General features: G+C 39.6%; 1 protein-coding gene across 1 annotated transcript in view; it reads right to left on the bottom strand.

The window, feature by feature from the left end:
• DNAH5 (dynein axonemal heavy chain 5) overlaps positions 1-15090 on the bottom strand; it is a 310603-nt gene that overhangs the window by 65492 nt on the left and 230021 nt on the right. The window contains exons 59-63 of the mRNA XM_081520843.1: positions 13801-14004; positions 10695-10874; positions 7000-7137; positions 2630-2765; positions 1317-1633 (exon numbers count right to left, since the gene is read on the bottom strand). Coding sequence (XP_081376969.1) covers positions 1317-1633; positions 2630-2765; positions 7000-7137; positions 10695-10874; positions 13801-14004 — 975 coding nt within the window. The remainder of the gene's footprint in view (positions 1-1316; positions 1634-2629; positions 2766-6999; positions 7138-10694; positions 10875-13800; positions 14005-15090) is intronic.

The raw sequence follows: 15090 nt of genomic DNA, 5'->3' as shown, positions 1-15090 counted from the left end.
TCCACAGACAGAAGAGCATGGTGGGTTATAGTCCATGAGGTCATAAAGAGTCGGACACAAATGAGCACATGGCACTAAAAGGCACTAAGAGTTGATTTACAATATTGTGTTAGTTTCAGGTATACAGCAAAGTGATTCAGTTGTAAATATTTTTTTCAGACTATTACAAAATATAGAAAAAGTTCCCTGTGCTATACAGTAGGTCCTTGTTGGTATTTTATATATAGTAGTAGTGTGCTTATGTTAATCCTCAACTTCTAATTTATCCCTCCTCCATCACCTTTCCCCTTTGGTAACCGTAAGTTTGTTTTCTATGTCTGTGGCTCTATTTTTGTTTTATATATGTTTGTTTATATCATTTTTTAGATTCTACTAATACATATAAGTGACATATAATATTTGTCTTTGTCTAGCTTACTTCACTTTGTATGACAATCTCTAGGTCCATCCCTATTGCTACAAATGATACTATTTCATTCTTTTGTAAGGCTGAGTAATATTCCATTGTACAAATATACCGTATCTTCTTTACCCATTCCTCCATCAATGGACATTTAGGTTGCTTCCATGTCTGGGCTATTGTAAATAGTGCTGCTATGAACACTGGAATGCATGCATCTTTTTGAATTATGATTTTCTCCAGATATATGCCCAGGAGTGGGATTGCAGGATCATATGGTAGCTCTATTTTCAGTTTTCTAAAGAATCTCCAGAGCATTTGACTGCATCATTTCCTTTTACTAGGAAGCAGGTAAAAGCTCTGCGTGACAATACTGCCTTTCCTCCCTACCACCGCATTTGTGACAAATAATCATGGAATAACCATAAAGCATCTTTTTTTGCCACACACCTAGTGTGACATAGCTCTGCCCTGCTCTGTTTATCAAGGAGAGCCTTAAGCCCTAACAGAAGGGAGTCTGAACCCTTTGATGGACAGCATTAGGAGAGATAAACAAGAATCCAAAAAATGCAATTTTTAGACATTGCTTATAAATATTAATAACAAAATTATTTCTAAATATGAAATATTTCTTCTCAGATATTGTTTATCTGGGGCAATAAAATTGATTAGTAGCACGTTTCATGCGTGTGCTTAGTAGCTCAGTTGTGCCTGACTCTTGTGACTCAATGGATTGTAGCCCACCAGGCTCCTCTGTCCATGGGATTCTCCAGGCAAGAATACTGGAGTGGGTTGCCCTGCCCTCCTGCAGGGGATCTTTCCAACCCAAGGATCCATCTGGGTCTCCTGCATTGCAGGCAGATTCTTTACATTCTGAGCCACCAGGGAAGCCCATTTATATTCAAACGAAGATTACCTGGAGTTCATTTTGGTTTTCTTTATTTTTAATCCAGATCTTGCCTTGAGTCTGTGGGTCAATTAGCAAAGGATAGCGAGATGCTTTTGTAACAATAATTCCATTCTGAATGGACAGGTCATCATTGGGCAGGCCTTGGAGGTTCCACTCACTAATGGTAGGAGCATCTATCAACATCTCATTGAGGTTTAGATTGTCTCCAAATGGAATTTCCCGGGCTTTCATTTCCTTCTGCCAGTCATTTAACAGCAGATTGCGAAATTCTTGATTAAAGGGACCAGAATAAGATAGAAAAGCTGTAGCCAACAACACATCCCCTAAAAGAAAAAACAAAACACCACTGAAACACTTTATGAACAGCCTTGTAATTCTGCAGAATATAAGAAGTGGCAAAAAAAAAACCAAACCACAATCATTCTTTTGAATTAAATTTCAGAAACCAAATTGTAACCACAAGTTGCCATGTCTTGTGAATAAGCAGTAGTTCAGTTCACTGTGAAAACAGTCCACATGGCCCACAGGTAATAACTGCTGAGAGTCAAGCACTGGACTATGTTGATCTTACTGGATATGAGAGGATGACCTCTGACCTCAGAAGATATAGCCTCCATTCTAAATGCCCTTGATCTATATGGTCATTCACTCATAGGAGAATTCAAAAATGACCTGATAATAAGAGTTTAAAGGTCATTAATGGGCCTCCCTGGAGGCTCAGACAGTAAAGAATCTACCTGCAATGTAGGAGACCCAGGTTCAGTCCCTGAGTGATGAAGATCCCCTGGAGAAGGAAATGCCAACCCACAGTATTCTTGCCTGGAGAATTTCATGGACAGAGGAGCCTGGTGGGTTACAGTCCATGGGGTTGCAAAGAGTCGGACATGACTGAGTGACTAACACATTAGCTAAGACAGGTTGCCTAAATACCAGACCAATATTCATCCTTTTGAAACTGCTGGGCATGCACACACACACATACCCAAAGGAATTTGAAGTAATGGAGTGTTGATGTATATTCTGATTAAAGCTTAAGTTTGCTCACTCTCTATCACAGTCAACACACAATCTCATTAATAAAGGGATTTGTGTGTGTGTGCTCAGTCCCTCAGTCCTGTCTGACTCTTTGCAACCCCACGGACTGTAGCCTGCCAGGATCCTCTGCCCATGGAATTCTCCAGGCAAGAATACTAAAGTGGGTTGTCATTTCCTCCTCGAGGGGATCTTCCCAACCCAGGGATCAAAACTGAGTCTCCAGCATTGCAGGTGGATTCTTTACCGCTGAGCCACCTGGGAAGCCAATAAAGGGATTTACATACCTACAAGTCTTTTAGTTTCTGCAGCAAACTCTTTACTTTGCTCTGTCCATCTTTCTTTTTCTCCTGCCAAGCCTCCGATCAGTGCAGAAGCAGCCTGCATCTTATGTCTGCACCTCTCTGCATCTTCAAGCAAGGTCTAAACCAGAAGAAAGCTTTTTTGCAGATAAATAGAGACTGGAGCTCAAAAACATAATTCTAAAACATTATATGTTATATTCCTTTGTGGGAAATGTGAGCCATTTATTTCACAGGAAGCATTAACTTCCATTTCTATGTGTCTGGGTCAGTTCAGCCTGTGTCTTAAGCCCTATCTATGGAACGCAGAGGGATTCCTCAGGAGGGGTCCTGAGCCAATGGGCAGATCCTCCCCAGATTTTCATAAACTGAGATATAATGAAAATTTGCCTCATTGATGATTTTCCTATCAAAAATTACAAATAAAATACAAGCATACACACTAATATCACAGAGAACAACAAAATGTAAAGACATGCATATCCCTACTTTAAAGTTCCAGCATACTATTGCTTTGTCTAACTCCATATCTCCTTTGATTTTAGGTGAAACTCTAGATTTTCTTCAGGTTGTGGAGTTCTGAAGCTCAGTCACAAAATTCCAGCCACATCAATTCAGCAGGCCCGTACCTGTTGCTCTTGTGTCAATAAAAGACCTCTAACTAGACTTCCACATACTGTTTAGCTTCCCAGGGGGCTCAGTGGTCAAGAGTCCACCTGCCAAACAGGAGACATGGGTTTGATCCCTGGGTCAGGAGGATCCCCTGGAGAATGAAGGAAATGGCACCCCACTCCAGTATTCCTGCCTGGGAAATCCTATGGACAGAGGAGTCTGATGGGCTACAGTCCATGGGAGTCACAGAGAGTCGAACACAACTGAAGTGACTAAACAGCAACAGTCACACACTATTGCCACTCAGAGCTTTGTTCTTAAAAACAAATGGCTCAGTATACGTAACTATGGCTGATTTGCAATGTTGAATGGCAGAAACCAACACAACACTGTAAAAATTTAAAAAAAAAATTTTTTTAAGGAAAAAAAAAGCAAATGGTTCAGTTTCTCAATATTGAGGAGACAGCTGTTAATTCTACCTATAAAAATGTATACTTATGAAACAATAATGGATATGGATAAAGATTTAGCTATATGACAAGTCACTTGGAGTTCATGTAATATTTACACATATTTATATAATATATATGGCATACACATATGCCAAATGTCTAACAACAGAGGATTATTTACATACATTATGGTATATTGTGCATAAGAATACTCTGAAGCCATTAAAATATAATCATTAAGAAAAATAATCATTAGTTAAATTTCATTTATAAAGCAGTATGTACTGAATGATCTGTTGCAGTTTTCCATGGATTTAAAATATATGTAAATCAGGCATATGTGTAGATACGAAATGATAAAGAGCAAAATATTTTTAGGCTTCATCGCCAGGGTTACCTATGTGTATTTTCTATAAAGAAACACAAATTGCTTTTGTAATAATAGCATAATACAGTGTTTTTCAGAAACAAGATATTTTTCCAGTTTGTTCTAGTCTGCTCAGTTTTCCTTCCTGCTAGAGTTAATGCAGAAAACCCGAAGCCCGGCTGAGAGGTGCACCCACACCGGTACACCATCCATGTTTGTTTGTATCTCCCCCAAGAGAAAGATGTCAGCTGGAAGTATCATGCGACATCATTGGTCTCTTGCTGTTGTTGTTTAGTTGCTCAGCTGTGTCCGACTGTTTGTGACCCCATGGACTGCAGCCCTCCAGGCTCCTCTGTCCGTGGGATTCTCCAGGCAAGAGTACTGGAGTGGGGTGCCATGCCCTCCTCCATGCAGTCTTCCAGAATCAGGGATCAAACCCACATCCCCTGCATTAGGCAGGTCGGTTCTTTATCACTGAGCCACCAAAAAAGCCCTTATTTATATCTGCCTACCTTTAAAACACACTTTTCATGTGAAAGATATTTTTAATATTAAGTTATCCTCCCTAAGTTCCCCGTCCCCACTTCTGTGTGGCCTAATATAAACTGGCCAACCTCTCCTCTCCTGGTTGTTGCTTTCTGGAAGCCCAGGCTCCTCTGGGGGATTGGGAAATGGGGGATGGGAGCAGACAGGAGTGAGAAGCGGATTTTCCCTCTGAGCCTGGCTGGGGGAGGGTGCAGAATTCCTCGGCTTCCGTGGGTAGTACTCCTGGCCCTCTCTCTCACAAGGCCCTAGAATGTGACCGGATCCCTGAGGAAGCGGGCCCTCCACAAAGCCCTGCCATGTGCAAAAGCAGCAGGACACACACGCCTCCAGGGACTGCACAGCTGGGTAACGAGGTCACCAGGCATGACCATGAACCGCAGACTTGAAACCCTCCCCTGCCTCCCTGTGGTCTGTAACCCTGGGCTCTCATGGAGCCCCATGGAGGAAAAGCAACACCACCATGACTAAAGGTCAACGTCATGCCAATGTGTTGCGGGCAGGCCGGCACACAGCCAGATTTTGTTTTCTTAATGAAAAACACATGACATTTGTTGAAATTCAGTTTTTTTAAGTTAGAGCCATACCTTTATAGTAGCTATACTTACGTGGTCCTTGTAATTGCTTAGCTAACAAATAGCAGATACTCAAAAACAAAAGAGCTTGAGTGAACTAATGTAAAATTGTTAAAAGTGAAAGATAATAAAATGAGGCTGCAAAATATTTTTACTATATGTAGCAGCGCTTCCCAATGTGAGTGTCCAAATGGTAGAAATTAACAGGCCTTCCTCATAGTTTCTAAAGTAGACTTTCAAACTGCAAAGTGAATTTTCTCTTGATATTATAAGTGAATTCCATAGACCATAAGTAATAAATCCAGATGATGATACATAATTACTTCTCCAAAATTTCTATAAAGCTCTTATTTTGCTTTCAGGAGACTTATCTTTAACAGAGAATACCATACATCTTGCATATCGTGCAACTGATATGTTTATCTAAATTCGCTCACTGAGACCCTGTAAAGGGACAGACCAACAGAGCAGGAATCTCAATCCAGCCAAGTGACAAGTGAGAAGAAGCAGAGGTTCTAAAATAAATCATCAAGGGAAGCACAGAGAGAATCTAGACTTGTTTTCCAAATACAGGCTTTATCGGAGGCAGATAGAGATTTTGTGAGGACAGATGCTTACAGAATCTGGGGACCACTTTACAATATTGTAAAGTTAAAAAATAGATAAATAAACTAATTAAAAAAAAAGAAAATCATTAAAGAACTTTTGCAAATACAGAACAGCCAAGTGAACATGTAATGAGAATCAGCAGGGAAAAAGCACTACAAAGTCCTGATGGTGAAGAATTCAGGTCCCTTTCCCCTGGGATCTCCAGGTATTTTATCTGAATAAAATACTCTCCCCATAGAAGTTTCTATGGCTCCCAGTAACCTCAGCATTTATGGGGCCTGTGCAAGTGAGGGAAAATGAAGCTTAAGCTACATTAGGTTTACGTTACATCTGCCTTGATTTCCAGAACGAAGGAGGCCCCAGTGGAGCTGGAGTTAGTATAAATCAATGAAAGAGCTTGCTGCTCAGTGGAGAGGAAATATGCAAACCTTGATTTTGAAGAGTGCCAAAGTTGCAAGACATGCAGAGGTTGAGATGGCTGTGGGTGGTCTCTGTGACTGGGACACAGCCATATGGTCAGGTTGGTCCAGCAGAGAGGCCCGAGAAGACATCAGACAAGCAAGGTCTAATCCAACCCTAGGACCAATGCCTATGACCAGCAACCATTTTCTTGTCCTTTCTGGACCTAAGTTCCTTTCCTTATTTTTTTTTTAATTTTCATTTTGCTTTAATTTTTTGGCCACACAGTGCGGGATCTTAGTTCCCTGACCAGGGGTTGAACCCATGCTCCTTGTATTGGAAGCACAAAGTCTTAACCACTGGACCGCCAGGGAAGTCCCTTAAGTTCCTTTCTTTAAAACGACAGTAAAATAAAAATATCTAGCCTGCCTACCTTGAGAGATTGTTTAAAGATTAAATGAGATAAAGTGGGAGGATGTGATTTGAAAAACATATCAAAAATGCTGCACAAGATGCTGCTTTCATCACAATTTACAAGAAAACTCAGAACATCCATGTTCCAGCAGTGACTTCTGTTTTGGCTGAATATCCTGACCTCTCACCGAAGGTCCTCGGTGTCTGCTAGAAACAAACTCCAGGGCTTACTGAGGGCGCATGTGCTGTGTGTAGATGTGTGTATGTATGTACGTATGCATGCACTGTGCATCAATTAAATGAATCCCTGCTGGAAATCAAACTCTTAGAGAGAGAAAGCAGGAAAGGAATGAAGGGCTGACCACGGTGTCGGAGGACAGTGACCTGCTTTTCAGTCATGGCCTGCTCGTACTCAGCCTGCACCACGTCCAGCTCGGCTTGCTTGTCGTCCAGCTCGGCCTGGGCCTTCTCCAGATCCTGCATGGCCAACATGTAGCGGTTCTCCTGCACCACCAGGTTAGCCTGCATAGGACACACACAGCGTGAAGGGACAGGTAGCAACCCAGACATCCAGCACGTTGGATCTGAGAACTCAGCGAAGTCCATGCTACACCTTTTCTTTGTTCTTTGAGAGTCTTCTCAAATTACATTATCAAGGCCAGGTCTTCATGTGAACTTGACATGTTTGTAAGCAGACAATTATAAATCATTAAGAGAGAGTCAGCAAACTATTTCATAAAATTCCAGATAGTACATATTTTCAGCTTTGGGGGCCAAGAGGCAAAATCAAGACTTTTTGTTTAAGTACTTAATTTAACATCCTACGAGCGGTACAAATACAGGTGGATTAGATTTGGCCTGCGGACCGTAGTTTGCCAGTCCCTAAATTTGAACACTGTAATAGTAAATGCATACAGGCAAATTGCAGAATATTTTAATATTGAGTTGTAGGGGAAAAGGTGAATATTTAGAACCATCTGCCAAGGAGGGCTCATCACTGTTAATGAAGATGTTAAAACAAGACAAAGAATGAAACATAATTAATCACTGAATATAAAGATCTAGGTTTTTCTGGGTAGAGATAGATTTGACAGTATTCCTGTAATTCTCATATATTACTTGCTTTCAAGCAAAGAATTGATACTTGAGCTGTGACCAAATAAAAATATTTGTTTTAAGGAAGCTACTAAATTAGACTCAAAAGACATAATCAAAAGCAATATTGGGGGAAAAAAGCAATATTGGAAAAAGGTGACATAGAAGATAGTCCATGCTTACAGGAATTTAAATTCTTTTGAAAAAAATTTGAAATCAAAATTCTCTCTTTTAAGTATTTAAAATGGTAAAACTGACTTTGATGGGGAAACCCACTACCAGAATCATATTATTTCTAAGGTGTTTGAGAAGAAAAGAAAAGATTATCTTAAAAATATTCTTTTGAGATAAATTATTTTCTTATCTGATAACTTCAGGTTCCCAAATTTTGGCAGAATAATTCTTTAAAGGAATATCTAATTTCATGACTAGAACCAATGATGGTAAAAGCATGGCTTAAAAATTATCATTTACAAATATTCTGACTCTTGGAATATTTTTCCTTGTCTCTGCTCTAAAAAGAATCTGTTGCCATGACTTAAACAAGGAGGAACAGCAAGGCCACACTGCCAACTTACTATAAAGTCACCCACTAACATCAAAATATCAGTCTCCCAAATTTTGGATATTTTCAAGGACTTTCCTCAGAAAAAATAATTTTTTTTAATGAAGTACTCAAAAGATACTAATAAAAAGGTATAAAAATCTTTCAAATCCAACTGCTCACATTAGGAGCTGTAGGACTCTATTAAGATTACTTAAACTCTATGAGCCTCAGTTTCTCCATTAAGATATTGAAAAACTACCTGCTAAGATTTATGAGAGTGTGTTGTGTGTGTATTAAATATGATAGCATATAAAAACCCAAATCTGGGACCTGGTCTACAACAAGAGTTTAATAGATAATAATATATTAATATCACTTTTCTAAAGATTTTTTTGATATGTGCCATTTTTAAAGTCTTTATTGAATTTGTTACAACATGGGCTCTGTTTTATGTTTTGGTTTTTTGGCATCGAGGCTTGTGGGATCTTTGCTCCCTGAGCAGGGATCGAACCCACACTCCTGCATTGGAAGGCAAAGTCTTAACCACTGGATCACCAGGGAAGTCCCTCCATAAATAACAGTGTTATTATCTGCATTCAATACTTAAGGCTCTACTGTTGCAGTGTCCTGTTTATGTGAACTCATATTTACTAGTTTTCACAGAGTTTCTAAGGAGAAATCTCATTAGAATGAAATTGAATAGAATTTAAATTGCAGTCTCTTGTCATCAATATTGGTTTAAGTTTATGCACTATTAGAAGTCACTTGGCCTGTCTAGAGGAATTGTAGGATGAAAGAAGAGTCCCTCAGTGTCTCCTTCACTAACGAGTGGTGAAGAGGTCCCCCCTGGAGTCAAAGGAGTGTCCTCAACCTCTCTTCACTTGGGAAACGAGAGAAACCCCTTGAGAAATCAGGGAAGTTAGAGCCTTTGGTCTGTATTTCTTAATATACTGAGCAGAGTTGCCCGATGATAACCTACACTTTCTTTGTCTTCTACTTCTCTCTAGGTAATGAACATATAGGATCTATGTAACTATGCTTATTTTTATGACAATGGCAGTTAGGAGGGACCTGACAAACTAAAGACTTCCGGATGCTGGATGCTACTAAGAACACAGGAGGGCACCCCCAGAACAGGCTTCTCAGAAGAGAAGCCTAGGTTCCAGGTACAACTAGAAGGTTCCCCCGCCTGGTGCTCCCTTCACATCCTACTGTAGGACGTATGTTGTCCTGGGACTGGATGGAGCCTGAATCGTACCAAATGTAATGGAGGAGATGTTCTTGCATAAGCCTTGTTTAGAATGTCCATTATTTTGTACTGATTTCAACTCATTTTATTTCAAGTAATTACAACAAAGTGAAAAAACCCCCCTTGTGAATTCAACTGTAATTTCCTTGGAGACACTTATGTATGCTTACCCACTGGAAAAATTTGCAAAGGATGCCCTGTACTTTTCACTGGATTCAGTGGTTCAGTCAGTATCAAAATAGCCAACTGGAGTCTTCAATGGTCCCGAATCCATAATACCTGACAGTATGACTTCAACTATTTGCTCTAAAAATCTCTAAGCCAGATGAATCCCTTCTGTTTTAAGTTGCCCTAAGACCCCCAGGGACTCCCCACTGACTAAATGCTCTGGATATGGTAATAATGAGAAAACAAAATGGAACGTGAAACTCTCTCCCTATCTTCTTTTTATTCTTGATTATTTTTAGCATGATTATTAAGTTCCTCGTGTAGTTTGTAAGTATAAGAGGATTTTAGTCGATGGTTGAAAGAGATCAGACTTATACAAAAGCAAAATAATCAACCAAACCATCAGGTGTGATTTTTGAGGCATTAATATTTCATTCTCAAAACATGTACTTGCCTCTCCATCTGCTAAAGACTGTCACTGAATGGTGGAGACATGGACAAATAAAGCTGAGAAATTCAATAACTCAAAGAGAAACTGTGGCATACTGTCAGCCCACATTAAATCAAGGATGCTAGTCAGTCTCTTTCCTGAGGGTCAAAGGGAGAAGGAATACTATGTCACCTCTGAAGCCAAGTCCAGCCACGAGTGACTGTGTCCACCCTGTCTCATTCGTAGGACTCCCCAGCAAGAGCTCTTGGACACTACTGGTGGATCCTACGCTATAGTTTTCTGTGTTTCTTTTTCTCAAGTTAACATTGTGGGGGGTGGGGAAATGTCCAGCAGCCCACAGTGGACTTAGTATCCTTGTAGAGCCCATGCTTAAGGCCCATACAACTCCAATGGCAGGAGGATTACAGAGAAGAAAGAAACATCCTATGCTTGGCCAGTCTAGCACCAGCTCTTATCATAGACTTGAGACTAATAACGCCTGAGACTGCTTTGCTGCAGGCAAGATAAGCCCTGTTGACCCAGAGACCCGCTGCTGGCACACGTACTGAAGTCCCACCAAGGAAGCTTACCTTCAGAGGCAACACCTCTCTGTTAATAGAAAAGAAGGAAGCCATGGCTTTGGTCCAGGAACAAAGACCCGCTACATTGCCACACACTCGTTTAGCGGTTTCAATGTTGTAGTCTGCCATTTCAAAGTAAGGATTCAAAAATTCTATCACTTCTTCATTGATTGTATCTTTCGGGAATTGCTGTGGAAGAATGGAGTGAAATAAAGTTAAAATGCCTTTTTCCATTAAGTCATAATCATATTATGCTCATGATACCACTGAAACAGTTAAATCCGAGAATGGATGAATATCTTGTTGATATTTCAGGATATTAGGCAAATAAAATGATACATATATTTAGCATTGCAAATAAAGCAAATATGTAAAGTGTATATATTTAGACATAAATATTTAGCATTTAGCAGCAACCAAATGCTTAACACATTCAGAGAGAGGTTCTATTAAACTCACCTGAAATGTGATGAAAATCAGTTGGACATCAAGCCTTCAGGGTGATGAATTAATTTTTAATCACTGAATCACTGAACTATCAAGATTATGAGAGAACTTTTCTCTTTTGGAGGGATAAAATTTTAAAATAGTAGCAGAAATGGATTAAGAGTGCCTTCTTGCATTAAAAGAGAAGACTGACCAATCAGTGAAATTGGATCTTTTAAAAATGGTGTTTGATCATCTCAATGAGGATAATTAAATGTTTCCCAAGTAGAAAGAAATTTAGCACCTAAATAATTCAGAGAAATAAGCCTTTACAGAACATACATAACACAGAGCAAAACTCACTCTCATTCAGACCTCCTTAAAAGAAATGCAAATTTCTTTTGTAAGACAAAAAATAGTGAAGCCAGAAGAATATTTGGGAGCAATAGAAGGATGGTGGTCACAAAAGGCAAATAGTAAAGTAGCTTCCAAGAACAGCGGCTCTGCAGCAGGTATGTAAGGCAAGTCCAAGCCACTGCCACATTTTTCAGTGATTATTTTTTGAGCCCCACCCCCTACCACCACTGCCCTTCCACACACTCATAATTAGATTAATCACCACCCCCTCTTCACTCAAATAGCATGCTATTCCTTCACAGGGCACTTACATCTCAGAGGCTCATATTTCAATTATCTGAAACAAGTGTGTATGACCCACTGGTTTCACAAGCTACTTCTTGTTATAGCTGCTGTAAGAGGCCTCACAAGATGCTCTGGCCACAGCAGCCACATGGGCAACGTTGAATTAAAAACTGAACGAAACTGCAAAAGACACATACCCCAGTGTTCACTGCAGCACTATTTACAATAGCTAGGACATGGAAGCAACCTAGATGTTCATCGACAGATAAATGGATAAAGAAGTTGTGGTACATGTACACAATGGAACATTATTTTAGTCCATTCTAATGAGGTGGACGAACCTAGAGCCTATTATACAAAGTGAAGTAAGCTAGAAAGAGAAAGACAAATATTGCATATTAACACATATATATGGAATCTAGAAAGATGGTACTGATGAACCTATCTACAGACTTTTGAACACAGTATGGAGAGAGAAGGTGGGATGATTTGAGAGAGTAGCATTGAAGCATATATATTACCATAGATAGCCAGTGGTAATCTACTGTATGTCAGATGAACCCAAAGCTGGTGCTCTGTGACAACTTAGAGGGGTGGGATGGGGAGGGAGGTGGTAGGGAGATTTAAGAGGGAGGGAATATACGTATACCTATGGCTGATTCATGTTGATGTATGGCAGAAATCATCATAATATTGTAAAGTAATTATCCTTCAATAAAAAGTAAAATTTTAAAAAGAAACTATGAAAAAAATTTTTAAATAAAAACTGAATGAAAGACAGTGCTGAAGTTACTGTGTGGGGTATGAATGGGGATTTGGAATCCCCAATCAGTTGTCTCAAGATCTAAATATTAAAGATAAAACAATAAAGCTTCTAGAAGAAAAGATAGGTGCATTTATTCTGCCCTAGAGACAGGCAAAGATTTACTAAACAGAACACAGAAAGCACTATTAAGGAAAATATTGATAAATTGGACTATACTAAACTTAAGAACATCTGCTTATCAAAAGACACAATTACTGGAATGAATAACTAAGGCAGAAAGCAGAAGAAGAAGATATTTGCAAACATACAGATGACAAATTACTCATATTTTATATACAAAGAAACTCTAAAGCTCTAATGCTTATTATAAAGTCTTATATTTGAAAGAGAAACTTCTACTCTGAGAAGATACTTAAACACAAATTTTAAATATATATGAAGAATATTACTCAGGCTTAAAAAAGAAGGAAATTCTGCCATTTGTAACAACATGGACAGACCTGCAAGGCATATGCTAAGTGAAATAAATCAGACGGAGAAAGACAAATACTGTCTGTTATCACTTATACATGGAATTTAAAATAGACTCATAGAAGCAGAGAGTAGAATGGTGGTAGCTAAGGGCTGGGGGAGGAGGGAAGGGGGAAGATGTTGGTCAAGGTCAGGGGTCAAAGTGTCAGTTACACAAGATGAGAAGGTCCTGGGGACCTAATGTACAGCAATGTGAATATAGTTAACAATACTGTATTATATACTTGAAATTTGCTGGGAGGCTAGATCTTATGTGTTCTCACCACCAAAAAAAAGGAAAATAACAGGAAAAATGGTAACTATGTGAGGTGACGGATATTTAATTGGATATTTATTGGATTTAATGGATGGATTAAACCCAAAGGATGGGACGGCTGAATGGCATCATCAACTCAATGGACAAGAGTTTGAGAAAACCCTGGGAGATGGTGAAGAACAGAGAAACCTAGCATGCTGCAGTCCATGAGGTCGAAAGAGTCAGATACGACTGAGCAACTGAACAACAACAAATGGATGGACTATGGTGAAAGCATTTCACAATGTATTAATACAAACATCAAAACATCAAGTCGTACACCTTCATTACAATACATTTCTATTTATCAATTATACCCCAATAAAGATGAAAAACACTTACTAAGTTAAAAAATACACATGCAAATTCTTTCTAGAATCATCTTCTGTTAAAGGATCCAGACACTCCAATGAAGTCTGAGTCCCCTCTTAGCCCATCATTACTGAACTACCAACCTGCAAATTCTGTAGAAAGTTTCCCGCTGTCATCAGTTTTAAAGATTCCTGCCAGGAAGGAATTGTGCAGCTTTTTTCCAGGTCAATTTTCACTGCATTGACTTTCCTCTGAAACAGCAGCAGCACACAATCCATGATCCTCATGATGAGATGAGGGGGTCGGCCTAGCGTGCGGACAGTAGCGATGTCGGAAGGCTTGATGGTCTGGGGAGGAGAGGAGGTTATCATCCAGTCTCAGACAGGAAAAGTGGAAACAAACATTTACTCTCCAAAGACTGCTAGAGGAAGTCCCCTACATATGAACAAGTTCCATTCTGCAAGCACATCTGTCAGTCCAATTTGTTCGTAAGTCCAACAACGTTAGCCTGGGTACCCAACAAACCCAATCAGCGATATAGTACTGTACTGTAATAGGTTTATAATACTTTTCCCACAAATAATACATAAAAAGCAAACAGATACAAAACATTTTTAATCCTACAGTACACAGTACCTTGAAAGATACAGTAGTAACAGGACAACAGCTGGCACACTGGGGCTGGCATAGAGTGAAAAGGCAAGAAGTGTCACTGACTAGAGGACAGGGAAGGGGTGGGAGGTGGTAGAGCTGAAGGATCGTCAGCAATAGGAGACGGAGGGCAGGTTGCGGTTTCATTCACGCCTGACATTGATAGAACCCACATCTGCATCTTTGAAAGTTCGCAACTTAAACGTTCGTATGTAGGGGACTTACTCTTCCTCAACAGAGGAACACAAGCATTTTTTAAGTTCGATGCAGTCATGAGGGCTATTTAGTCCCAAAGAAACACAGATCCCTACAAGTTCAAATTTTTACAATTCAAAGTGACAGCTAGGGGAGAAACAGTGAGAGAGACACGTTTGTCAGCTGATAAGGAGCTGTGACGTCTCTAAAATTGTAACAGCCACTTAGTGTCAGAAAAGGAAGCAATCTGAAAGGAAAAGAATCATCACTAAAGTAGATTCCAGGGGTTCTCAACCAAGGAAACTCCAGGACTTGCAGTGCTTTTTTTTACTCATTAGTTATGTAGGTCAAGAATCTTCCTCTCTCTCTTACAGCTTGTCACCGTGGACCGACACCAGCAGGTAGCCTCGGGGCTGCCAGTTGCATAATTAGAGGTTTCTTAGCTGGAAACTGACCTTTAAATGATGGAAGATGAGCAATAGGAATTTCACTAAGCTCTCAGAAAAGTTCTGTTCCATACAAAGATTCTTATACAGTAAATTACTTAACAGTCACATAGACCTGTTGTGGTTGATAATAATTGTTCT

Source organism: Giraffa tippelskirchi, chromosome 8, assembly GCF_054371585.1.
Source record: "Giraffa tippelskirchi isolate mGirTip1 chromosome 8, T2T-mGirTip1v1.2.pri, whole genome shotgun sequence".
Classification (NCBI taxonomy): domain Eukaryota; kingdom Metazoa; phylum Chordata; class Mammalia; order Artiodactyla; family Giraffidae; genus Giraffa; species Giraffa tippelskirchi.
The sequence above is the reverse complement of the archived record's forward strand: the minus strand, read 5'-3'. Positions and strand labels throughout refer to the sequence as shown.